At 40.4% G+C, this 27,912-nt stretch overlaps 2 protein-coding genes across 2 annotated transcripts; both read right to left on the reverse strand.

Moving 5' to 3' along the window:
• Window positions 1–1,570: 1,570 nt before the first annotated feature.
• On the reverse strand, window positions 1,571–14,100 carry ncstn (nicastrin). Its single transcript, XM_030402195.1, has 17 exons — window positions 13,947–14,100; window positions 12,575–12,676; window positions 11,894–12,017; window positions 11,200–11,321; window positions 9,195–9,340; window positions 8,136–8,280; window positions 7,815–7,927; window positions 7,012–7,164; window positions 6,809–6,913; window positions 6,272–6,349; window positions 5,461–5,630; window positions 5,256–5,358; window positions 4,897–4,995; window positions 4,391–4,478; window positions 3,969–4,132; window positions 3,047–3,259; window positions 1,571–2,848 (listed from the first exon to the last, which is right to left on the reverse strand). The coding sequence occupies exons 1-17, from the start codon at window positions 14,002–14,004 to the stop codon at window positions 2,726–2,728; spliced, it is 2,106 nt and encodes a 701-aa protein (XP_030258055.1). The 5' UTR covers window positions 14,005–14,100; the 3' UTR covers window positions 1,571–2,725.
• Window positions 14,101–14,414: 314 nt separating this feature from the next.
• On the reverse strand, window positions 14,415–27,378 carry copa (COPI coat complex subunit alpha). Its single transcript, XM_030402194.1, has 30 exons — window positions 27,151–27,378; window positions 26,665–26,778; window positions 26,494–26,567; window positions 25,806–25,886; window positions 25,624–25,700; window positions 25,428–25,537; window positions 23,623–23,732; window positions 22,734–22,833; window positions 22,314–22,532; window positions 21,926–22,076; window positions 21,728–21,794; window positions 21,555–21,630; window positions 21,236–21,318; window positions 20,594–20,819; window positions 19,965–20,103; window positions 19,307–19,469; window positions 19,012–19,158; window positions 18,640–18,829; window positions 18,438–18,533; window positions 17,994–18,082; window positions 17,755–17,878; window positions 17,549–17,638; window positions 17,336–17,439; window positions 16,964–17,110; window positions 16,735–16,875; window positions 16,383–16,565; window positions 16,119–16,229; window positions 15,862–16,023; window positions 15,219–15,413; window positions 14,415–14,834 (listed from the first exon to the last, which is right to left on the reverse strand). The coding sequence occupies exons 1-30, from the start codon at window positions 27,188–27,190 to the stop codon at window positions 14,775–14,777; spliced, it is 3,669 nt and encodes a 1,222-aa protein (XP_030258054.1). The 5' UTR covers window positions 27,191–27,378; the 3' UTR covers window positions 14,415–14,774.
• Between the last annotated feature and the right edge of the window lie 534 nt (window positions 27,379–27,912).

Raw genomic sequence — 27,912 nt, forward strand, 5'->3', positions numbered from 1 at the left:
TTTGTTTTTGTTTTTTTAAATAAGGTTAATAATATAAGGTTTTAATTGTTTGGTTGCCAGCCTGACGTTTGATGAGCAGAGATTTTGACTACGACTAGATAGAAATCTCTCATTTCCTGCCGATACCGAGCCTATCTCCTTTTTAGTCCCCGATACCATGCTACATCGAAACCCCGATTTATGTGGTCACCTCTGCTTGCACCCAAATCAATAAATTAGCAGGGTGACATTTATCAGTGATTTTTAATCCATATGTTACCAGCTGCAGGCGTAGGGTAACTCACCTGGTTCAATTTACAGCACTTACAGCTCTCTAGCTTTTGCCCAAAGAGAAGTGAACACGGATTTCCCTCTTGCTTAGCCGCATTTCTCTTCGATGTGTCTGGCACCGGCCTAACGTTAAAGAGCAGCTAAACTCTGAACCACTGTTATCTTAACCTGAAAACCAGTGTGTACGGGTGAGTGGTAGTGTTGTTGATTGATTCAGGACCAAGTCTTGACATTTAATGCAAAATATTTGAATTCTACATCTTGTGTTATGAATATATATATTTGACTGCCCTCTACTGGTTGGAACATAATCGAGTCTAACCGGAAGTTAGCATCGCCCCGGTTCCCTCGTCAAAAAGCCTATGGGATTCTTTAATTGGATGTTGGATAATAATTCCTGTGTCTTACACAAATGTATAATACTCACACGTTTTGTTCAGCAAGATAATACTCACAGATGAACACCACTTTAGTGTTTTCTGAAGCATGGATCAAATCCCAAGAAGTAAAAAACTAATGTCAGGCTACAAACAGGCTACATTGCAGTCACATGACATCATACTTCACCAAGTGTCTTCCTACACAATTACTATGCTATTTTCTATAAATTCATAAATCTACAAGTTTTAAAGTCAGCTTGTAAAGACTAGATGAATCTTCATGTTCAAAATGATGACATTTAATATCCTGGACTTCTTGTAGTCTCATTTAGCCACCTGTTAGCAACTGTTGTTTTTAAGACAGAAAATAAATTAAAATTAAAATGATTAACCCTAACCCACTATAATTCAACTGCAGGACATTAAATCATGTGTAGAAAAACACTTGCAAATATCGTAAAGTTGTGGTAACCACAGACCTTTTTTCAGGCATTTAACTGAAAGCTGATTCAAAAAAACAATTGACTTTAAGATGAGGGCACTGGAAATGCAAAAAATGCTAACTGATGTTTGGGTTTTAGGACTCATTACTACAGCACTCTGGAGTAGATGGCGACTTGATGGCGACCCTATCTTAAAATATTTTTTATTTACATTTTATAAATGGGCTATATACAGCTCATGTTTGCTCATATTTTGTGTTTTAAAATAAATTCCCATCTACTTCAGTTGTTTAAGTGAATGTTCCGGTGCTGTTTTGCTGTGAAGCTCCAGCAATGTTTTGTGTATTATGAAAATTCACCTGAATTTCCATCAGCATGAGTGTGAGCACATAATGACAGAATTCACATTTTTGGGTGAACTGTTCCTATAAGGACGAGAGATCGGTTAAATTTCAGTGGTCTGTGGACAATGACAGATAAAATGGAAAAGAAGCAATATTTATTTCTTCATCAAGGCATCACAATTGGTCATTGATTCCAGCCATTAAACAAACATCCATCAAAAAACAAATTAAAACCATCTTGCCTGTTGTCACAATTTTTTCAGAGGTTATCATTAAAAGAAACCTTGTGAAAAAGTTACAAACCCAAAAAAGAGTGCACAGCTACAGTACCAGCGCATTTTCAGTGTCGAAACACAACATTTTCTGACTGGATTCGACTTTGATTTTTGGCAGCTGATCGATATGAAGTTGAAGTGATGTGTTTTCTCAGCCGTGCCAGACCCCTCAGGAAATTCTTCCTCGCCACACAAATATCACAATATGTGAAACTGCAGTGGGTCTACTGTACAACTACAAACACGTGTAGTTATATGTGTACTGGGACTGAACAATATAAATATCTAGGATCAACATCCCAGGACCTAAAACTTATCAAAAAGCTTCACCACACATTTCCAGATTCTGCAAAACCTTAAATTTAACTACTTGTTCATTGACGCAAAAAGTGGTTCCTTATCATTAGGACTGATTGATAAGTTAACTACACTGACAGAGAAGACGGCTACAGTATTGCACATACCATCGCAATCCTCACACACACACACACACACACGCACATGCACACGCACACACACTTCCTGTGTTCATACACACTGTCAATTGCTCACACATACACTCACATTTACATATTCACAATCACACCCTCAAAATAATGCTCAATGTTTAGTGCCTATCCCATGACACAGTAAACAAAAACATTCTTTTTTTTTTTTTTTTTACAATTAAAAAAAAAAGGGAAAACAAAAATGAATATAAACATCTTTCCACTGGCAGGGCCTGCTGGTGCCTGACCAGTGTTTTCTGACCCTGATGAGTCCAGATCCATCCAGGCCAATCCAGTCCGGTCCAGTCCTCATGTCACGCCTCACCTCAGTGAGTCCCATAAACATGGAGTCGTCACCAGAGAAAAAAAAACCCCTCCCTCTGCTGCTGTGTCTAACCTGTACCTACTTGTGTGATTTAAAGAAAAGAGAGCCTGTCCATGTCGGGTTGGGATAGAAGTAGTAGTTGTAGTAGTAATAGTAGTAGTAGTAGTAGTGGTCGTAGGCCTGTGGAGTCTCCGTGTGGATCAGTAGGTGGCATTGGCCGGCTCCCTCCCCGCACTGAAGAGCATGTCGGCCTTCGAGCTGATAACGTATGTCAGTATCAGGGATGTTATCAGCACGCCAACACCTACACCCAGTGTCAACATCTGGAGGAGTCAAAAGAACAATCTTATTACTTCTGTTCTACGCTATTCTATAAGTACACAACAACAATAAGACATTAAAGCTGTATCAATTGATCTTTTTTGATCATTTGGGAGCAATCAAACAAGCTGTAACTACAACTCTGACATATTATCAATATGCAAATATGGGTTTTTGTGTCTGAGGAGTGATGGGTTTACCTCCAGGTCGTGACTGGCCACCAGGAATATGCGTCCTTTGATGCTCTTCCACCTGGACTCTGTCCACGTTGAAAAATTTGTGGAGGTGTAATCCCGCAGGTCGAAGGCTGGGGACAGCGCTTTGGACAGACGGACCGTGGAGCGCACGCAGTAACCCTCCCGCTGTGTGCTGTTGGGAGGCGCCGCTCCTTGAACCCACATATAGTAGTAAAACTGATGGGGTAGGTAAGGGATGTCACAGGGTGATGGAGGGGTAAATAGTTATTATTTATTTTTAAAAACAAGTGAAACATGTCAAACTCAAACTCACAACAGAGGGCAACATGATTAAAAATGTACCTTTTCATCAAGTATATTTAGATTTTTGTATAAGAAGAGAGTTACACTTTTAAGACCAGATAGTACACGCTGCTGTCACTTTCTCTTTATTTCAATCCTATGCTGGCATTTAGCATAACATAACAACAGTAGTTTTATTGATCAGTCAACCTAAAGAAAATACTAATGCAACTATATTTCACAAAATTAATCATGTTATATTAAAAATATATTAAATATTTACTGGTTTCAGTGTGAAGACAAGCTGCTTTTCTTTAATTTAAATGAAATTTCTTTGGATTTCGGACATTTTGTCCACCCAGCTAACAATTTTAAGACATAAACTTTTTCCTTTTCTGACTTTATATAGACTAATTATTCAAAGAATAAAGAAATATAATTGGTTGATAAAATAACCAATTATTTGATAATGAAATCGATAGTTACAGCCAGAAACGTTTCCCTGTTTTCCCTTTTAATTTCCTTTGTTAAGTTTGTTAAAATAGGAAAATCTAAATTTAAGTTACCCCTCTTTCTATATAATTAGTGTAAAAAAATAAAGGACTCAACAATTATCAAAACTGTTCAATGCTTTAGGTCTTACATGTTTGCTCTCTTTGTCCTCCTCATCCTCTCTCTGGTTCTGGCAGTTGTCCTGGGTGATGTTGGGAGTGCTACCAGTCAGGTTAGCCAACAGGTACTGAACCAGGAGGGTCGGTTCACTGGACTGCTGGGCCACACCGACATAGAAGTTTGTTGGCCTGTTAGCTGAGACAGACGACAGAAAAAATTAAATGTAGTGCCAGGAAATAATGGCACAACTTATGTCCATTGGATCAGAGTGAATTTACAAAAGAAATATACACTAAAATGTAAACACCAAAGAGTAGAGAAGTGACATTCATCATTTCCTCAGCAGATTCCAGATAAAACCCACTCAAGATAGACCATGTCAGTAATAAATAGTAGTTTATTTCTGTCAATTCTGTAAGAACCTTATTTTAAGAAATGTATGTCCCAACTTACCCAGATGGCTGGCGAGGTCAGAGGGAATTAGTTGCTGGAACCAGGAGTTATTTGTTCGAACAAGGAAACCATAAAGCATTCGGGTCACCTTACAGAGAGAAAATAAAACACTTCTGCTCAATAAAAAATTTAATGACACACTCACAACAAAAAAATTAGTAATTCTTTTAAAATCCAGAAATGCAACAGAAAACCCCTTGATTGTTGTGGAATTAGAGAGAATATAAAAATGATTTAAGAAAGCAGATTTCAAGTGACAGAAAAAGACAGAACCATCTGCAGCTGAATGAAGCAATACATATAATTATATGTACAAGAGAAGAGAATAAAGAAAAATTAAAATGACTTGTGCAAGTTAATCAAATCCTAAATATAAAATTAAAAATAAGAACTGCAAGAAAATGAGAGCAATTTTTTATTAAAACACAATGTTTACTGTATTCAAGCCTTCATTTTAGATAATGTTTCAGTAGTCTTTCAGCCATGATTAAATCCAACAGTCTTACTGTTTGAGGGTCCGCGTTAATGCTGCTCAGCTGAGTTTCTGCTCCGCCTGCCTGAATGTAGAGCGCCCGAGCCACCATGGTGGCCACCTCGGTCAGAGCCTGAAATACATTTTTTCAGAAACATTTGTTTTCCATTAGCCGCTATTCCTTTTTTAGGCTGAAATTCAGAAAAAGAAGACAACCATCTATTCTAATAAAGAAGGGTTAATGTTGACATCAGAGCAAAGAAGACAAAAACTGTGAATCATATCCCATCTTGAAATGACATCTTTCTGATCACACTGAGAGCAGCCGAAGTTGTGGACTGGCTAATTTAAAATTACATAAATACGGTGAATATTACTGAATAGCATTAATACCTTGGCAGTTTCAGTGACAAACTCGAGCTGCTCCTCTGGAGTCATGTTTGTTGGGTAAGATACGTTCAGGTATTCTGCATTATCGTACATACTCTCATAGAACCTGCACACAGAACAGGAAATACATTTAAAATAAAGATGCAATTCCTTCAATGACATGTGACAGTGTGTAATAATAGTGTGTTTTAAAGAAGCCCCGAATCACCTGTTGGTGAAAGCAGACTGGTGATCCTCAATGACGACGCCAGGGATTGGCCGAGCTCGCAGGAAACGCTGGAAGGACGACGGTGGGAGAGGCTGAGAGAAACCCGGCTCCTCCACTGAGACGTTCAAACCCCTTGAAGCCGTCTGAAGGTTTACAATGAGCTTTCTCACCTGAAACAAACACAGAAGGGGATGAAAAAAAAACAATACCACATACACTGTAAGCTAAATTAGCATCTCTGCTCTGATTTTATAGCCAAGTCTGCTCCTAATCAGTCATTTCATATTCAAATTCTTTGTGGGTTTTATCAGTATCTGTGAAAATGGCCGTTCACAATATAAAAATACTACTTTTTATCACAGATTTTATATACATAATATGTTATATAGATGTATTGTTGAAGGATAATTTACATTTGGTTCCACATCTTTTAGGGGCTCTTTAAAGAAATGCACTTTCATTTTGTATTAATGTATGAAACATGCATTTGTATTTACTATTTCTATAAGATGACTACAGCACCTCTAGTTTTATTGTCATGCTTTTTATTTTATACAATACCTATTTAAAAAGCATATTTCACTCCAGTTTGAATGAATGTACATCCTTCTGGCTGCTGTGACACTCCCTTTCCCTCACTTTCCCTCTGTGGGACCAATAAAGTTTATACCTTAAAGACTGTCCTCTTTAAGGTATAATTAGACACATTACGCTATCAACTTTAACTGACTCTTGTGCGGATTATTGTGCATTTCTTGTGGATGTAGAGAAGTGATGTTCATACATGACACTTAAATATACAGATACAAACCTCATTGTTGACACTGCTGTTCTTCATTGAGACTGGATCAGAGTGAAGCCACAGCTTGGAGTCAGCACGAAGTCCCACCTACAGTGAACAAATTCAACATTCTGATAGACTACACACACACATATATAGTACATAACATAAATTCTACAATATTACATTTTAAAAACTCAAGCATATTCTTTTCTGATTTTGTTTACAAAGCTAATGCTGCAATTATGAAGTACAATTATTTTAAGATCAACATGCTGAACTAAGATTTGAGTTATCTTTGAATGCCCGACCACACTATAAAGAGATTTTTTATAGTTGTTATAGAAGTTATATATAGTTGTAGATGGTTTAATGCAGGGGTCACCAACCTTTCTGAGACAGAGAACTATGGTAAAACATTGTGAGGAAGACTGAAATTATTTATATAATTTGGAAAGATTTTGATGCCTAAAGAATGAGACTCAAAAATCAAGTATCTTCCTTGAGAATCACTGTAAGAGTTTTAAGTAGTACACAAAGGTTACTGAATGAGTTTACAATACACACCTGTCCAATCTCCAGTACTGAGTGAACATTGTCCAGGTCCACAGCAAACTGATTGCTCTGCATATCATAGACCATCCTCGAACTGCCGATGTAGTCAAAGGTTTCCTGGAGTCAAACAGAATGCATGAGAAAGGCTGGCAGGACAACATCTAATTTAGCATATTAAGCACAATGGTGTGAACACTAATGTGGAAACAACTGACCCCTTGAAAGAAGGTGTAGAGGATGGTGCGGTTAGGTTGAGCCTCCTGGGTGGCATTTCGTAAAGCCTGAGCGGCCGCCAATAGGGTAACAAACCCAGATACTCCACTCTCTGCTCCTGGGGCGATGTCGAAGAAGAAAGATCTGCTGTCCAACTGAGGTGAGGTGAGGGTGAGGAGAGGAGAGGAGAGGAGAGGAGAGGAGAGGAGAGGAGAGGAGAGGAGATCCATCAAGCAGACATCAATCTAGGTTAGTAGTAGTTCAGTTTAACGTAGTATAACCTATTTTCATCATACCAATAATCAACATGTGGCCTCAGACTAACAGGAAATGCAGCATTTCTCGTCTTTTGGTTTACCTATGGTATATGGAATTTCTATTGCAAAAGTTATGAGTGAGCTTGGGCTGCAAGTAAGGATTATTTGTAATCAAGTAATCTGCTGATTATTATTTCAACTAACTGATTGATGCCTTGATCTTCCTGATGGTTCGAAAAACATTTGAGTGTAACTAATCTCACTTGTTTTCAAGGTCATGAAGTAGGAAAACTGTTTACACAAGAAGCAAAGCACAGAAACACTCTGAGTAACACAGACTTGAACGGCAACTGTACGGTCACATGACACGCATTACAAAGCAGGGCTTATCTTGGATTTGACTTTTACACTGGAAAGCTTTTAGAGGGAGTGAGATCACTGCAGAATCTGGCAAAAAAACTGTTTTCATGAACCCACACGGGCATACTAATAACTAACAAATGTTGTACTGTAGCAAATGAGTACAAGGGCTCTTCCCTGTAACTCACCCTGGCTGCTGCTATGACCACACTCTCAAACATCTTGTGGCCCTTGGCTGTGTTGTTGATAGGCCTGGTGGAGGCCCAAACATTGTAGTCACCCAGAGGGTCACAAACCATCTCTAAAGAGAAACACAGAACAAGGACCAACATGGCTTTCGGTCAGAAAACAATCATTTACCATTGTCTTGTATTCATTGAATTGATGTTCTTATGGTGAGGCAGAAACAAAAATACATTGGAAATAGTAATTGTTAAATCTCTTGCAACTCGTATCAGACCTTGAACAGTGAGCAAAAAAGTTCACCTTTATTCATGTTGTGTAAATACCTGGGCTGATGCTGAAGTTGATGTCATTCCTCCTCATGCAGGTGGCCGTGTCAGTGACAGCGGACATGTGGGAGTACAGCTGCATGGCACACAGTGGGTACTGAGGGGTGCTGCCATTCACAGCACGGTTATGATCCAAGTAACACTGAAAATGTAGAAAACCAGACTTATGAAATCTCTTCATGTGTGGGTTTGTGTTTACAGACACAGAAACCACAATAACATTCAAGTTGTTTTTTTAAAGGATCTCAAATAGTTTTCAATCCGTAGGACAAGTTTGCACACACAACGAGGTCTGGTACTCTTGCTCAGGGGTACAGTGGCAGGTTTGGACACAGTTATAATCTAACTACCATGTGTAGGTCTGAATGTATCACTCTGAAGCAGTAGCTGTGCTGGTGATCAAACCTGAAACTGTTTACAGAACAGTTTCCCTCGTCTACACTGCCTTCTTGTCTGAGATAGCTGCCGCCAAGTGTTAAACTCAAACAAATAAACTAGAACATGAATAAAGCCTGACACAAGAAGCCACCAATACAGCCCTTCACAGAGCAATATATGGAGTTTAAAACAGGCAAGTTTAAATGAAATTTGCCTTCATCAGTGATCCGAAACTAAAAGCAGAGATAAAACAGAACAGAGAGTCGAAGGTCATGTTGACCTCGGTGGCTTTTTTTCAGCGGAAACATGAAACCTGCTGGGGGAAACATATGCACAATTGCAATGCATCAGAAGATCATTTAAGCCCATGTAATATGATCTGTCTGTTTTTGTCTCGATGCTGGAAAAGCAGCTAATGATTTGTGGGTTCTGACAAATCGTCTCAACATTATGTGTCACAACACGTCTGCTTGAGAGCGATGATGATCTCCAGAGCTGCTTTAACAACTTCACTGGCTTCGTTCCTGATCTCAACCACAACTAGGACAAGTTCAGATCGGATTTTACAGCAACTGTTCTGTTTTGTAAAAGTTTGTCATTTTTTGCTGTGACTGCATGTCCAAAGTGTTGTTTTATCAACAGACAAAAAGAACAGATTTAATAGCACATTTATTTTACCTGCCGTATGATCTGAGTGTCATTGTCGTCTTTCATTGAGAAGATGGGGAAGTCATACTCCTCATATGATAAACCATTTCCCAAAGGATTCCACATGGTCACATTACAGTGGGCGAAGGCTGGATCATATTCCTCCGTATACACACCTGAGGGAAACACATAGAGTGAATTACAGCAGATGTATATGTGTTGCTGTTTAAGTTGAAGTTATGTCAAGAAACTGAGGCTAAAACGTAATTGGTATCTATATCCCTCATTACGGTAGTGAGCCACATGACTCACATGCATCTAAAGAGTCAACTTCAGAAGACTTTTTCATGTGTTATTCCTTGCCATTAAAACAATCAGTGTCCATACCTCATATACAGAGGACAAGGGGTTCCAGAACCCAAAGTCACATTTGTTTCTCTGTACTTGAGTGGCCTAGACATGAAATTCGCCAGTCAAATAGAAAAAGTACAATTGATCAGCAACTACTAATATCTGATTCTTTGATAACAAAATAAAATAAAATAAAAGTTGAAGTTAAATCCTGTACGTATTTCATGGGAAAAAGTAACTGTGACTCCCGCTGTGAATTTCAGCAAGAAACATGAAATAATGGAGCTTAAAATTCTTTCACACAGATTAAGGCAACAAGCTTTATTAAATGACCAGCGTTCCAAGGCCACGTCGACTTCATTAGAGTCAAACAATACTCCATGTGAAGCAATCAGTGGCGGTTCTAAACCAGTTTTAATAGGGGGGCCAGGTTGGGGCCGGCTTTTTTGTTAGGGGGCACATACAACCCGGAAAAAAAGATAAATCCCTCATTCAGACAATACAGTGTTTCCAATTTCAGCAATTTTGATTGGGTAGTAAACTGCTAAGACATTTTATTTCTGCATTTCCCTTCAAAACAAAATCATTGCAAGAAATCTGTCATTGTATTATTGATGCAGACTCCCTGTCGGGGGGGCCACAGGGGGGTCCAGACTCAGAGTTACGGGGGCATTGGCCCCTGTTGGCCCCCCTAGAACCGCCCCTGGAAGCAATTGAAGCACTTCAACCTTGTTCTTTCATCTAAAGATCACAGTATTATGAAAATTGACAAAACAATCTGCAGATCAAATGCAACTCTCTTTTGCATTCAGGTTCCATTTTGATGGTGGCGTGTTTTATTCACAAATTCAACAACAATGCATTTTGAATCTGCTACGGCTATTTGTGCCTGTGACTGGTGCATTCTTAGTGATAGGCATTGCAGAATTTTAAGTTGTCCACCTAATTTAGTTTAAATAGTTAAAACTAACATAACATAAACATGGGGAATACAGAATTCCCTGATGAATGATCATCAGGGAATTTCTTATGTGATCTTCATTCACTTACAATTCTTTTTATAATAAGTGTGATTTAATACTGTAAAAAAGAGATCATGGAAAGGATGTCTATTTCCCTTTTTACCAGAAATATTTTTTTCCCCATTTGGACCAAGTGGTCTGAGTACATTAAACTTTAAAGGTCAGACGTAATCTGGTTTGTTTGAATGAATGAATAAGTAAGGATATAATGTGATCTATATGAATAATTCCATCTGCTAATATTATTAAAAAAAAAAGTGAGCACAATGCTATATGAATCTTAAACTAAACTAAAGTAAACCAGATGAATTAATTAACATTTTTAAAACCATGCTACTATGACCTTCAACACTGTGTGCCTGAAGCTTTTCTTCCTAGTTCGAAAATTAACTCTGGTCATACATGCAGTTTCTAATCTATGGTATCTCGCGCATTTCACAGCAAAACGAAAGAAATAAGAAAAATATAAAGTAATGAGCCATTAAATCTGTGCTGTAAAGTCAAACATGATCATCAGAAACTGCTCAAAGAACATGACGACTAAACCAACTACAGCTTGTAATTCCATGAGCTGTGCCACCTGAGTATCATAAAACAACAATTAATTACTGCAGCTGGTGTAATACTGACGGACGAGTCTTAGCAGGAAAACTACCACCCACCTGTGTTCTCGTTGGGACAGGTGGTATGTGGGGAGAAGCCCTTGGGCGGGTTTGCATTAGGCGCCACAACAGCAACGCCTGCCACCCTGCTGGAACCGTTCTTCAGCTTCATCATGATGGGTCTGACAGGCAGACAGTCGGCACGGGGCGGTGGAAATGATACAGAAACAAATACAGGTCAGACATGTTTGAAAGGTAGAATTTTGTCAAATCACTTTACTGTACATTTCTGTTATTGACAGCTTATGCCTGATTGGCTGTTACTGCCATGTACTGATGTTCCAACTTCTTTACCATCTGTTACTCTAAAAAAAAGATCTACAGGGACCCGTTAAACACAAATGCATTTTATGTAGTCTATGAATTACAGTAAACTTAAATATGAGAGTGTAAGCTGAACACTATGGGTATGAATGCACTGACAGAGGGAAAGTTGAGAGATCTTTTTTTTATTTATGTGATCTGCCTTGTTTTTGTTTTTAACCCTGTGGACATGTGTTTTTATTTCCTAGGTGAGACCAGAGACAATCTTCCTGCTGTGGCTGGAAAATAAAGTTATTCTATTGTATTCTATTCGAATTGAAAGAAACTAAAGGACTTATCGAACTACTGACATTTATTTTGGCTAGCAATTGACTGTTTCTATCCACCTAACACTTGAAGAATTGTCAAAAATAACAATAAATGACTGTACCTGGTAAAGAGCGGGGACTCCAGGATAACCAGATAAGGAGGGTTGGGACCAGTCTTCAGGACCCAGTCCAGGTTTTCTTCTGACTCAAGCACATGGAGAACGCCCACATTCCCCGACAAAGAGGCTGAAATCGAAAGAGAACCTCAAATATCAGCGTATGTGATGTGAGGTACAACTGCAGTACTTGATGAAAAATGCCCCTAAGCTTATCTATCAATGCATCTCCACCAGGCCTCTTCTCAGTTATCGGAAAAGGATCTGCTATGAAATTTGGATGCACAAAGATAAAATTTCTGCTGCCAAGGCTTTTGTGGTCAGACAACAGTTCATGGTACAGACGAACAGCTTTTAATCATCGGATATTAATCACAGAAAATGTGTGGTTTATCTGCAACTTTGCGTGCTTTCATCATGTTTGGAAATTCATTTTCTTACATTAAAAGCCACAGAATAAGATGTAGCTTCCTGGTGCAACCAACCACACTGACAGTTCTTCAAAATCACAACAAAAACCACACTACAAAGTGAAAGACGAACACTCAGAGGCCATCAGGACACAAAATCTACATCTCAAGGTGTGAAAACTGTTACAGGTATCTTTACTTGTCATGAGTGTCACAGAAACACCTGTGCTTGTTCCTACAAGTGCTAAGCATCACTTTAATCTATCACTTTACTCACATTGGCAGCCTATTTGATGTGTTGCATTGAGCAGTCGCACACATGGGACAGTGTTATTGAGATGCACATAAATCTTCTTTTCCACTGAATTACAGCCGACACCTGCAAGAGAGAGAGAGAGAAAAAAACACATTAACAACTGCCTGGGCAGAGTAATACCAGGCTTTTACCAGTAGTACACAATAAAGAGTAGGGGCTGGACAAAATATGGATATGGCACTGTATTGTACTGCCTCCTCTTTCAATACAATTATCGATGCACTGGCAGATCTGTATACTATCATTAGATTATTGTCCAGCAATGTATCGCAGTCACAGAATCTGTATCTGTATCCTGAAACTACTGTTATTGTGGGCGAAAGTATCATGAATATTGTGGTGTCATGAGTTACTCTGTGACTCCCTCCCTTAAAAAGAGAAAACACCAGTTCTGTCACATTCTGTCAAAATGAGTAGCTTTTATGAGTGTTTCTTGCCCTGGCCTGTCAGTCCTCGGATTATAAACATTCACATATCTCTCGTCTGAGCAGGAAGTCACTGACAGGTCCTTTCAAAATGGTGGCAATTTAAAGCAGGCATATACAGTACTTCATTTGTACACCTTGAGTCTCTTGCTTGCACTCTTAACAGACAGCCAACTTTCACTTTCATCCCATCGACCACCAGCGGGGTTTTCCACTAGAAATGATGCTTTTCGGCTCGGTTCACCTGTTAGCACTTTCCACCAGGGCACTCACAGAAAACAACAGTAACCTTAATGTATAATTTAAAACCGTCTTAATTTAAAAAAAAACTGTTCCGTTTTGGTAGATCTCCTGTATGCCGAATTTGCCAGGCAGCCCTAAAGATTTGATGTGACTTAATTTCGCCTTCACTTGTATTGCATGTTGGCTGACAACCAAATCAACATTAGTTGACAAAATATTGAATGTATTTTGGCGTGATGTTCTCGCAATTACTCCGTCGCGTTCGGGGCGGCCGCTGCGGGGAATCACGAGCAGTCACGCTGATGCTGAGTCGCTCATATGAGGAGGGCAGACCCAATCTGTGACTGCCTCAGGGAAAAGTCGTTAAAAAGGCTAATTAAAACATGTATATGATTATTTCTGAACTCCCATTAGATGGAAATAGGTCAAGAATTGTTGAAAAGCTGAACCTCATTGTGAAACTTGCTAGGGTATATGAAAAACCCGGTACTGGAGACTGAAGCCTACCAGATCAGCTTTGCTAGCGCTGACTAGGCTAACGTTAGCAGTCGGCTAGCTACGAGCACAAAGAAGCCCATCAAGCTAACCGCCTGAATCAGAAACACATCCCGCTCGTTAACAAATAAATGAATGTGTGAGTCTGACACAGTTGGAATACAACTTACCGATGAAAAGCCAACAAACTAGCAAATTAACAATCCATTTGATCGACAACAAATCCATCTTCCTGGTTTAGAAAGCAGAACACAACAGCGAGTGTTGACATGGAAAACGTCCGGGTTCCGCTGTTTGGTTCCGGTCTCCTGACCGAGGGGCAGTCAAAATGGCAGCTCTGAATCTCTGCAACGTAGTTATACAGTTATTCTGTGTTTTATAAAATTATCTGCAGGTCAAGTAAATCATACGGTAACGTAATAAACACATTTTCCTCCTCCCAATACTCCTTTGATTTGTATTAATGGACCCACGCAATGCCTACCAAGAAATGACTCAACTCTGTACTCTACTTCCTCGATGACTCAACCCTGTTCTTGCACTTTGGATATTCCTTAACCACAATAAAATCATATTACAATTACAATGGCAATGCTAAGCCCACACACATCACACAAAAAAATCACGTACACTACACATTTCCATTGATAAACAGGCATCTTTATTTTTATTTTGCCCTCCCAGATACACTGAGCAGTGCTGCTCACTTTGAATTATTCATGTCATACAAGTCAGAAAACAGACATCAGTTAGGTTTACAGCTCTAATAAAGCCACAGCACAGAAATGAGGAAGCTGAAACTTACAAGAAAAAGCTTTTAGCAGAATAGATGATGCAGTGAGTAAGACAAGGATTTAGGAAGTTTAACATCACTGTGAGCAAACATATAGATCTTTGCTTTTATTTCTCACGTCTATAACTGTATTATTTTCTACAGGGTAAGGTGGATGTGTTTGAACAGATTGTTCTTCTCTTCATCTCGTCCTCTCCAACTCGTCTCAACGGAACTGGAGTGGACTCACGCGCAGACCAATCACATCTTTGCCAATCTCAGTCACCTGGAAAATGAGAGAAAATGTTTGAATTGACAAAACAAATGATAGGACCTAACAAATGTTTTTTTCTGGAATTTTTCAAAATCTTTAAATAGTTCTGCCATTTCAGCTCCTGCATAGAGAGAAATTTGTCTTTTTAATAGTGACAAATGCATGTTTAAAATAAGATTTACAAACATGTCTGACAATCTGTGAAAAAAAACGTATGGTATTCAAAATGTGTGTTCCTTATACACAGATACCACCCAACTTCAATACATTTCCTGCATACACAAATTAGTTCCTTTGATCAGTTAAACGCACTCTTAAATGTATCCCTAATAATAGACAATATATACACACATACACACAAGAGACACATGAAGGCTGTCCCCAGTTCCGACATACCTGTGTGACCCTGCAGATCTGGCCTTTGTAAGTAGGGCAGTAGCAGGCTCCAGACAGAGGGCACTTCTCTACAGGACGTCCACGGTACAGAGGGACGAAGGAGGCAGCGCACAGGTCAAATGGATTGTGGGGGTCGTAGTTCAACTGGTGTGCGTCTGTCAGGGTCTTCTCACAGGCAGCCAAAATTTTGCGAGTCTGAATTGTAAGGGGAGATTTAACATGATGTTAAGAGATGAGAAAAGAAACGTCTTTCCATCTGAAGGTGTCATTTGTAAAATCTGGACAAAGACAAACCAAGCCTGGTTTGGTGAGTTTTATTTAGTTTATGTTGAGTTTGAATCAAGTGTGTTAATGAGGCAGCTAAGCTCGCCTTAGTAAAAAGAGGAACTTGAATCCAGAAGGTGTATGGTTGTATTTTTGTGGTCAGTAAGGAAAACATCTGTAACAGTAAGAGTATTTCCTTTCTTGGCAATTTTTGAGTTTATTTTTTTCAATTTATTGCAGCTTGTAAAACTTGGTGAACTCACCGCTCACTCCCATCTCCAGGCTGAAACTATGGAGGTGCAAAGTGCTCCTTTTAAACTGAAAACTGCTTTAATATGAATTAAAATACTGTCAAATCACTGTCACTGTCACAACCAACCTGCTGTGCAACATTTGGATTTGGCCCCAGCTCGAGAAGGCGCCGTGCAAAGCCTGCAGCCGTCTTGAAGTTACGCAGTTTGAAGAAGAGGTTCAGAGCTGTGCGCAAAACCAGCACCATGTGGACCGGCTGGAGATTACAGTGGGTGAAATAAGCAGCCATCTGTAAGGGAAGAAAAAAATAAATGAGAACATTAGAAGTTGATAACCAGTCAACAAAAACAGCAGTGACATCGAATCAAGTCAACAGATATTTACCTCACACAGCCTCTTCTGCTCATCCAATGTGTCTTTAGGCAACTTCTTCCTTTCCGTCTCCATGGTAAGACCCACTATGTACTCTTTGCAAATTGTGATCAGCTGCTGAGCCTGAAACACACACAGCCATATTTACTGTCTTTAAAATGCATATGCACCAGGAGCATCCTACAGCCACACATGGCTCTGCAGGAAACATTGCAATAATTTGTGCTGCATCTGGAGGTTAAACGGATTGTGATTCAAAGCAGATCTGGTGCTCACTTCTGCAATTTCCTGCTTGTTATCAACCACCAGCAGAGGCACAGACAGCAGGATAGCTCTGAAGCGCTCAACAGCTTCCTCAAATCGACCAGCCGTGGTCAGCTGGTAGCACTGCTGCAGCCGGGCGATGAGGTCGGAGAGGCGCAGGCCCACAGCGGGCAGTCCTTGCTTTGCCCCGCAGTCCTAAAAAATAAAATACTTCAATATTTACATATTTACATTTACAAACAAGGGGGGTTAAATACAAAAGGGCGTGCACAGATGCAGTTAAAGAGTGAGTTTTAAATCACAAGTATCGCTCAGTGTAAATGAATATCACTGACACACCTAGAGTGGAAGAAAAAAAAACTACCTTCCAGTTTCTCTGGGGATGGCCGCGCAGGCAGGGCAGTGAAGGCAGCCCCAGGTAACAGGTGCGACCTCTAGACAGAGTCTGCATGAACAGCGACTTGTAGGGTCCGAAGTTCACAACTCCCACCTGGTCGTGGAGCAACTGTGGTGAAGAAGGGGAACAGAAAATGTCAGTATGATGCATGAGTTGGTCCCAGCATTCTAAAAAAACCTTAAAATTGTTTACTTACTCTCATGGCAGTTTCAAAAGAGCCAGCCAGGATGTGGTCCACAGACAGCTGAGAGTTGTTGCACCACAGCTGTGTGGGACTCATGCCCTTGGTTGGTGGGACGAAGAAACCGTCTTCTGCTCCTCCTCCTCCACCAGCCGGAATGTCCTGATGGTTGGAAGAAAGACATTGTAACAGTTTGAGTAGGAAATTCAAATTCAAGATTTTTTGTCAAGAGTTTTAAGATCTCATATTTATAACAATATATATGACGAAAACATGGGTTTGTCACCTCAAAAAGCCCTGATATGAAATGTATTCACACTATTCTTGTCTCTAGCGTAAGCTCTGCTTTATTAGCAGTGTGATTTAGAATGATGTAGCTCCTCTCACCAGCTCTGGAGGAAGGTCAAGGTCTTCCTCCACCTCCCAGCCTCCTCCCTCCTCTTTTCCTATTCCTTCATCACCCAATCCTTCCTGGGCATCCATGAAGCCATCTGAGGAACAGAGAGATGAAAAAGGTAAACAAATCAGTTTATACAACATTGCAGTATTGATGTTTGCTCACTGAGAGGTTATAACAGTCTTAAGTTACACTACATTTACCTTCATCCAGCTGAAGCTCTGCATCGTCCCCCCAGCCCTCGCCTCCTGGGGCATCCATGTCCATGTCGGCAGCCATCTGACCTGCCTTCCCTACAACCCCAAAAAAAAAATAGGTTGTCACTCAACAGCCATAGGTTTCCACTGACACTATGTTTTTATATGAAATGTATTGTGATTACATACGATATTGGCCTTATCTGACTCACCCTTTGCTGCAATGGCTCCCTCGAAGAAGCCCTTTGAAACTGTGAGCAGAGGCCAGTTGGTGTCCAGGGGGTTGATGGGTGGAGGAGGCTGCAGCAGCTGTGCATTGGGATCAACCTCTGGCACCTACAAGACACAAGATCCACCACCATTTAATAAAAGGTAAAACAGCTACACTACACTGACAGCATGTTACTGTTGTCACATGCATGAAGGTAAAAGTAATGTTTTCTCAACACACCGTCTCCTTTTCTGGGTCAAAGGTCTCCTTCAGTGCCTCAGCTTCTTCATCCAGCCCATGAGTGGCTGCAGTCAGGTAAGCCAAAGACTCTGGAAACACAACAAACAAACAGTTTAATTCAGCTCAATTATTGCTTATATTATCTTTTATTACCTCCACCAAGGACGTCTCATGTCTGTTTATTGGTTGGTTGGTTTGTCGGCAGGATTGCACAAGAACTACTCTACAGATTTCCACCAAACTTAGATGGAGGATGGGTTTCGGCCCAGAATAGACCCATCCCACCCCCCAAGAATATTTTTGCTCCCCTTTTTTTTAACATTGTAAGATAGGGAATTTTCACTATTTTCATTAATTTAACAGAGATAATGCATGACTGTTGAGTGCAAATAGAGAAAATAAGAGTGAACATGTGATGAGACAGTTGGTGACACTTGAACTCACTCTGTCCACAGTTCTTTAGGATGCGGACCCTCTCACTGACATCTCCCAGGTAGAGAGCTGCCTGGTAGTGACCACTCATGTCCTTCCTTATTTCAGCTGTAAACCAAGAGTACACAAATGTTAGTTCACTGACATACAAGACACAAACTTCATCAGGGACATACAAAAAAAATACCTTAATAAATAGATATCAATCACTCACCGATCTTCATCATCTTGCGCAACTTTGCCAGGTTGCCAGTGATGAGGTAGAGGAAGGTGAGCTTGTCAAAGCTCTTGGTCCTCTGGTAGCACATTTCCACAACCTGGTGGTGACCTTGCAGCAGGGCTGCTTCACCCAGACGCTCCCAGCAGCTGCGCTCATCCAGGGCTTTAGCTGCCTCCAGAGCCACCTGGAAGAGAAATTTTATTAAAAAATTAACCAGACAGCAGAAAGGAGCTGATAGAGCAAATTTTGGCTCATCAGAGAACATATGATCATCATCAACATGTATGAAAAAACATTACAAAACATAGAAAAGTCATAAATTAGTAACAGTGTCCCTTTTTTATGGCTTGTCAAGCAGCAGCTCACCTCAATGTTTCCACACTCCAGAGCCAGACTAAAGCGAGTCTTCTCATCTTTGACAAAGTGCAGCGCCACCTCAGGGTAACCCTTCTTTTGCAGGTAGGCAATGATGGACTGACCCACGAGCTTGGCATTACGCACCATGTGGAGCACCTGGAGGGACGAGGATAAGAGGAGTGTGTAAAAACCAGTAAAGTTGTGATAAAAATGTCTATTAAATTAAGATAAGAGATGGAAAATCCTCATCATCCTTGTTCAGAAGCACATACAGTGTACTCCAATAATTGATTCAAAGACTCACCTCATCATATTTGCGGTTGACCAAGGCGAGCTTGAAGCGGTACTCTGTGGGGTCGATGGTGAGGACGCGCGGCCTGCACTCCCTGTCCAGACAGTAAACACTGTTTCCTCTCACACGGGTCACATAGATGGGCAAGTCCAGAGTCCGGATGATGCCATGATCACTACAGGGAAACACATGGAAAGCTCCACATTACACCATATTTTAAGGAAAATGCCACAATACCAGCCGTGTGCTTTTGTAACCGTAAAACCTTTCAATCTGATGTTGCTGGTTTTCCTGATTATGGAGGACACAAAACACATGTGGACGAATTAAATATATTAAGAATGTAGTAGTGCAACATGAGTGAAGTGTCTAGAGAAAGAAACTTAAACTTCCCTTCTAAAGAAAACTGTTCACTTATCCTGTGTTGCAGCTTGCTTTGCACCATAAAAACTGCTTTTATCTTTGAAACGAGGCCAGTCAGACATCAAGTGGAAAAAGTGTGCCTACCACCAGTCTGGTATATATGTCATCACTTCCTGTAATCAGTGCCATCCCCGATTTTTCCTGTTCTACTAGTTTCCTTAAAACAACAAAGTGTGTTGCTCTACAAAATGAAACTTGTGTCAAGTGTTACATTAAATGAACACTGCTTTTAAAAGGCAGCACATACCCTGAGGTGAGGGCGTATTTGATGTGGTTGGAGGTTGTGTAGATGAAGACTCCACTCTCATCCCAGGCTCCACTCTTCACTCTGATGTTCTCATGAATGTTGCACAGACTCTCCAGCTTACGGTTGCAGATCATGATAGCTGAGGAAAGAAAGAGACAGTATCGGAGATGAAGACACTGTTGATTTTTCAGGCATACTGACATTAGCGGTTTTGCTTGGAACAATGACAGCATCATTTTCAAGTCAAATTCACTTAGCTGTACTGAAACCTCTCATAAAGTGCTTTTACCAGCATTCATAAATCAATGTTGAATGAATTAAGCAAAGCATCCTCTTCTTTGTTTGAGCTGCTTTGACCTTTAAGATTTAATCTCATGCATATACCCGTACGTGTGAAGGAACCTTTTTTTTTTTTCCATTATCCCAACATAATGATTCTAGCAGCCTTCTATAAAGCATGGCTGAAATCAAATAAGTACTTGTGCCTGGTTATACTAATGCCTTCTAAACAGGGCTCATGTCTCAATGATGTTTCAGAACACCCACTTTGGCAGTAGAAACAGGTTTTGAGGACAGAGCAAGATTAAGATGTTGTGACTTTGTGATAATCTTCCATCTTATCTACCCACCGTGTTTAGCCAGCAGAGCCACATGGCTGGTGTCGGCACTCCACACCACGTATTTGACCTTGGCGATCTTAACGGTGGCCAGGGAGCGTTTCTGCTGCACGTCGAACAGCGTGACACCATCGGCATCGCGCAGCAGAAGCGAGCCCGTCCCGGCGTAGAAGATTTCCTCGCAGCTCGGCACCTGAACTTTCTTCACAATTTCATTCTTCAGGTTCTTAATCAGCAGCTACAAAAAAGGAGAAAGAAATATGACAGGAAGATCTTACTTCAAGTTAGATAAATATAGAGAGCAATGATGATATTTCTACTCTTCAATATTTGCATTTTTTTTTTTTTCCTTATTGCTCATGAATTACACTGTATGACTGAAGACATATCAAACAGAAAAAACGTTGCAAACTTCAGGCTGCATAATCCCAGTTTCAATTTCAAAATTTTAGACTTTATCAGACCTTTGACTTCTTCATTTGAGGATTAATGTCCCTGACTCGCACAGATAAGGATAGAATAACATTTTGTCACACACTCCCATATTTTCTTAAGATTTCCTTAAACTTTTTAACTTTAGAGATCCTTGTCAAGACATTACTCTGTTCTTTTTCAAAACAGTGCTCTACGTTCTAAACCTACAAATGGACTCACTGAGTGCATACGGTCCAGGACGGCAAATCTGTTCCTGGCCACCCAGACTGCAGTCAGACCAGAGGACCTCTTCCCCTCCGGTGCTGAGGAAGAGACAGATTCTGTGTTACTTTATTTGCCATATACAGTATTCTTAAAATGATCCATCTTGCTGGCATCCAGTAAACAATTTTTACCAAAGTAACAGCAAAGATATAGTAGACAGTAAGTAACTACACAAAGTCAGTCAATAGAGATAACGAATAATGACAGGTATCTCCCTGTTTACAAAGCAAAACATTAGTAGAAAAAGAGTATTTAAAGTGAGGAGTTTCTTTACCATCAGGGTTCTGAGAGTCACTTTCTTTGGGAATAGAGTATAGGTCATAGGTGCTGTTCTCAAGGTTGGTTGCCCTCTGCAGGAGGAATAGAGCATTACATACAATATATTTTTAACTTGAGCGCCTGTTTGTACCATTTTGGATTAACATGTTTTGTTTAAGAGACACTTACAGTGCAGAGCAGGACAGCGTTCTCAGCAGGGTTGTAAGACATGCTGAATACTGGGAACTTAGACCCACTAGGACAAGAAAATACATAAAACACAGCATGTTACACTCACTATTATCCAAATACCTCAACAAAAGCCTTCGTGAGGTTGTGTTTGGGTTGCACTGCATGTCACAAATGCAAGAAATGAAATGACCCTACCTGCGTAGCTGCATGACAGCAGTGTCCTTGCTGCTGTTGAAGTCAAGCTGGCGGAGGAAACGGTCTTTCACGTAGTACAGCATGTTGCCGTGAACAGCGTATGCAGGACGTTCACGCTCCAGCTTGAAGACAATCATGCCGCTGTCATGACCTAAAAGAGACACAGACAGAGTTTGAGTGCAATAGTCACATATTCATTGTTACAATGTAAGTTTATGTGTAAAAGTTCCTCTGCTGCAGGAGGAGGCGCGATTTTTACGAGCAAAAAGTCAGAAATCTTTACAGAAATGTTGTCACTTTGGTATTTTACAACATGCTCAAAACATGACCTCTGACTCCCTTTGACTTTGTTAAACTCATACAGACACAGACAGCATTCACCACCTACCAGCGGCAAACAGGTTGAGGTTTGGGTGAGCCCCAAGCACCCAGAACCGATCGTGGTCACGGCGGAAGGTCTGCACTCCAGTCCTTTTGGACATATCCCACACCCGGATGCTCTTGTCCTCAGAGTTGGACAGGATGAGCTCCTGACGCGGGTGGAAGACGGCACAGGACACATTGTTGTAGTGGCCGCGGCATGTATCCAGTTCCCATGCTTTGGATTCTGGACCGAGGGAGAAGGAGACCACAGAAGGAAATCATAAATGTTAGAAAAAGAGACAAAAAAGCCATCTGTAGTGAAAAGAATCATTTCAGTTAATATTTACTTTTATAATGAATATCTATTCTTTAAAGTAAATAAATAACATCAAGGCTTCAGTTTTTATAGACACTGCTTTTAAGTAGTGACTTCTGAGTCACTTACCATTCATTCTCCAGATCTTGACCTGCCTGTCATCAGCTCCTGACACAATGAGAGGCATGCTGGGGTGAAAAGCAGCCCAGTTGACCCCTCGGTCGTGACCCTGGACACAGAAACACAAAGTCACATCACACAAACCCAAATAAAGATCCATCAGCTATGCCAGCACTGAGGCAAAGCACTGAAGTCTTTCTGAAGACGAAAGAACAGACTGTCCTTTCTGGGAAAAAAAACCCATTATGACCAGTTCACATTTCTCTTTTTTAGAATTATGGGAAAATATGTTTATTGAAAGGCACGGAAAAGTTATTGAAATCATCCCTTTGTACCTTCACTACACCTCCATTAGCAGAGGAGAAATCCAAAGATGAGAGTGTGACTGTGTCTAGTTGTGTCCCAATTTTCCATTACTTTCACTGGATGACACACCGTTATTAATGTAATTTTATTTCCTTGGGTGGGACATTTCTGGACACTGAGGAGTAATAACTCAGGACTCAAAAATACACAGAAGTACATGATCTAATTTCGTGAGCTTCCCAATACCAATTTATTTGGTATTTTCCATGAACTGGACTGAAACTTGGAATCAGTGACGATTTGGAAACTCTTTTTACAAAGCTGAGCTTGTTTCTATTCAGCTTTTCAGTGGACACATTTTACACTAATATGCCATCTAATTTAGCCACTACTAGCAAACCACAGCAGCTTCAGGCAAAAAAGCAATACACTTAAGACAGTTTGTGACAAGAGGGTGGCAGAGAGGCCACCAATTAAATATACTCTGAACACCAACAGGCACAAATAAATACATTTCAAAGATGTATCCAGTGAGCAAAACACACAAAGAATGTTAAAGGTTGTTAAATTGAATAACAAGCACGCTGCTCACCTCAAGAACATGCTTGACAACGGCATCCGAAGCACCAAACAAGTCGACACCAGAGATGCCGCGCACCTCCGTCTCCACAGCGCCTGGAGACAGGTTCTTCTTCCTCAGACCTGGAACCAACATTCAGCGAATCGCATGCAAGGAAGGAGCCATATTCATGTTACACAGGGCACAATGACAGTACAGGGGGGAGGAACAAAACATGTAAAAAAAAAGAAAATCATTAAGATGATCAAATATGAAGCCATATCACAGGAGAAGAGAGGCAGCAGAGGGGAATTATAAGGAGGGAGAACTGTTGGACTACTGAACACACGCACACAGGCAGAAACACAACAATGCAACCTCTGCTCTCTCATTCCATACCAGCTTGAGTCTGGAAAAAAATCATGGCTGTGACAGTGCTGTTGATTGGGTTAATGACTCTCGCATACAGAAGAAAATCACAATTACTAATGATTTGATTGGACAGCAGTGCAAGATACCGATTAACTCCCAGACTCAAATGAGATCAGGAAAAAATGATGGAGAAAACACAGCTTGCATTGATGATTCCTGCCCATTGAAACAATGTGGTGAACAAGTAGTTCAACAGTATGAAGAGATGATACAGGAGGGAGAGAAATGGCACTAGGAACCCATGTGTAGGTGTGGATGTTTCCAGGGAGAGCATGGGATAAGGAGGACGCAGGGAGCGCATGGACTTGGCCGATGGGGTGGGTGGTGGTTGTAAAGGCGTGCTCTGATGGGGCGTTGGATGTCAGGAATATGAGGAGGATTATTTTGTTTTGTTTTCTTAGAGGCTCATGCATGTTACTGCACAGATGTCGAAGTCACATGCAGAGTTAATAGAATCTGACATGTCACAGGTTTGGGTTAGGAATTAAGCCAGTAACAATATGGTAACTTCAGCAGTGGGAAATATAAACACTGTTGTATATCTCATGTTAGATTTTGAGTAGCTGAGCAAATGTCATGCCAGGGGGTGTATAAAAACATTTCAAAATCAGTACTGAGGAGGTTTAAGTTTTGCAAGACATACACGTTCAAACCAGTTAGTAGTTATGGCAATGCAATAACAAGATGGTAAACGAAGCTGTATGGGAAGCAGCATGGACTTCCTATAATGAAAGTATGAGTGCAAAGTGAGCCATTCCTTCATGCTAAATGGACACTTGGGGAGTAACAATGTGAGTCCAGAGGGAAAGTTCTACGCTCTGCTATGACGTCTTATGACGCAGAAGCTCATTAAAACTGTACATATAAATGCAATCATGCCCAATGCGAGAAAATGTAAAATCCCTAAGACAAGAAAGACAGTTAGAGAACAATCTAATGCATTTTCACATGTAAGAAAGTGACAGAATAGATTTGAGCCAGTTAATTTAGTGAAAAGACAACAAAGAAGAAGCGAGAACAAACGAACAGAGATAGTTTTTAAGAACATGCAAAGGCACAGAAACACCTCTCCAATTTTGGGAATCCTTATAACTACATCTACCTGATCTTCATTTAATTCATTCAGAACTCGCATTTACAGTGCTGTAATTATTTAACAAATACAACACTGTAAATATGTTCGGACAAAACGACAAAACGCTGTTTGTCTTTCCTGAAAGGAGAGGTGTTTCTGCAAACAGCCCACAGAGATTTGTCCTCTACATACAGGAGAGGAAGAAGAGACAGCACAGGACTTCATATTCATCCTGGTCCTGCTTCTTCCTCATCCTTCATACCATCCTGCCCTCCCACCCCTTTATCAACCCAGCCTTCTGTCCTCTGCTCCACCATCCCCAGGCCCTCACCGGAAATATCCCACACTCGCACGGTCTGGTCCAGACTGGCAGACACCACCAGGTCCTCAGATGGGTGGAACTGGGCACACATCACATAGTGGTTATGGCCAGTCAGCACACTGTGATGAGGAGGAAAGAAGGGATATATTCAATATTCAATATCAACTTTTAAAGTGTGATTATAAAAAATCTCAGTGTGTCTTACCAGACGCAGGTCCTGGACTGCCAGTTCCAGATGCGAATGGTCTGGTCATCTGAGGCACTAAGGATCCAGGGGTACTCCTTCAGATAGGGAAATGATTAAATAAATAATTCATTCATTCTGTGGCATGAGATCGGTGTTAAATACATGGGAAGCAGGCGTAGTTAAGTGCGTCAATAACTCACATGGTGGAAGAAGGTGGTTCTGATGTAGTCGAGGTGTCCAAGGAGAGTGAAGAGGCAGCGCCTCAGCTTGTAGTTCCACACCTGGTCAAAACAAGAGTATTTACTCAGCATATACATGTACAATATATTAATGTAAGGTGCTAAATTAATGTGATATTTGGGGCAAATACCAACACAGATAATGAGTAGTAGAAAAAGTTCTGATGTCCGTATCTTAGCCGAGACACACACTGCAACAAATCCTTGAATGTGGTTATGAAGCACTTGTGCCAAAGACATATCTAAGATGAGATAATATTAACTTGTTTGTCTACTTGCAAAATGGCTAGTGCATGTTTAAATCTAAAAAGCCACTAGATAGATAGACCAGTTATTTTGTCTTTTGAGTGAAACAAATCTACCAGCCACTAGCATATCTAGTAGATCTTTGTTAATTATGTTTCCTTGGATGTAATTAATAATCAGATGTAATATTAACAGATGTCTTAATCCACAAGACATAACAGCATCATGATGAATGACCAGACCATTAAGTATCACAATCTTTGACATTCAAAAGACTGACAGATACATGTAAACAAAATATTTGGTGCACAACAGCTTTGCCAAACATGCATCTTATTCCCTCAAACCTGTCAAATTCTTGACATGTGTACATAGCAACATGCGAGTCAAAAAGCAGCCTAACCTTGATTTTGTAGTCGTCTCCTCCAGATACAAACAGTGGCTGCTGTTTGTGGAAATCAATTCCTCTGACGGGGCCTGTGGGCGAAGACACATCAGAAACATCACATAAATCTATCGAGAACACAATTAATATAAACTATAATACATCAATCAGCTATCATGATTGGCTTACCATCATGCTCGTCAAACTTGTCGATCAGAGTACACATCCGGTAGTCCCACAGCTGGATGACTCCGTTGTGCAAACTTGCAAGAACCCATGGCCTCTTGGGATGGAAACTTAGGCCTGAAAAGCATGACAGTTGTTCACGTATCTTATAATATCAGGTATAAACAGGGCATTAGATTTCAGTCGATGAGAGGTCATCTTTGTGTCAGCAAGGAAACCATATCTAATGATCAAGTTTAGCTAACAGTAGCCACTGTACTTCGTTACGCTAGCTAGATAGCGATAGAAACGTACACTTAGTGACCAATCATCATCAATACAGTTTGACATAAGACGTGAAATCAATGATTTAATGTCAGTGTTAGTGACACATAAACCTCTTGAAACAAACAACTGAGTTATTAACAGTGAACGGGATAAATAACTGACCGGTTAAAGTCAGCTAGCTTACATTAGCTCCTATGCTAACTACAGCTGGTAAACTCTTACCTTTGACACGGGCCGACTTCGTTTCAAATTTTGTCAGCATTGTCACTTGACAATTACACACGTCGCAATTTGAATGCTGCGATTAAATATGACTCCACACGAACTGTAAAAACAACTGAAATATTCCAGACAGGTGAACTCAGGCGGCCTGATCGCCTTCGCCCATTTAGCTGATTCTCCTTTTCCCTGACACGTAGCTCGTTTTGTCTTCCGGTTGTGAACAATAAAGTTGTGCAGTGAAGAGTTGACGCAGAAAGCTCCACGGCGGCGGCAGCTAGAAATACAACACATAGAACTAAAGTGACACAAACCGTATGAGACGATAGAAGCATACGTACTCTAAATAATGCAATTCTATAAAGTATTACAGTAGAATTCACAAGCCCCTTTATTATGTAAAAAGTATACGTCTAAAAAGTATATTAAATATATGTCTGTAGGGTTGAGAAAAGGTCTCCCCAAAAGTCAGTTGAGTAGCTGTTCATATCACATGATCTTCAAGCGCTCTGATAGAAAGAAGACCTTAAACAGGAACAATTATGACAACTGGATAGACTCAGATATTGTCAAAAGCTCCACAACAGCTCCTTAATTGATCTTGTGGTGAGATAATTATTTTGTCTACATGTGAATAAACAAGCTGTTCTCAGAGGAAAATAAGATCCCCAGAACACTGTTTGAAGCTAGAAAGGTGGCAGGGTCCGCCACATATAAACCAAGTAAAACAGTGTGAAGCGGCGTTGTCCTTTAAGGTCAGTTTGT

The sequence above is a fragment of the Sparus aurata genome, chromosome 21 (genome assembly GCF_900880675.1).
Source record: "Sparus aurata chromosome 21, fSpaAur1.1, whole genome shotgun sequence".
NCBI lineage: Eukaryota > Metazoa > Chordata > Actinopteri > Spariformes > Sparidae > Sparus > Sparus aurata.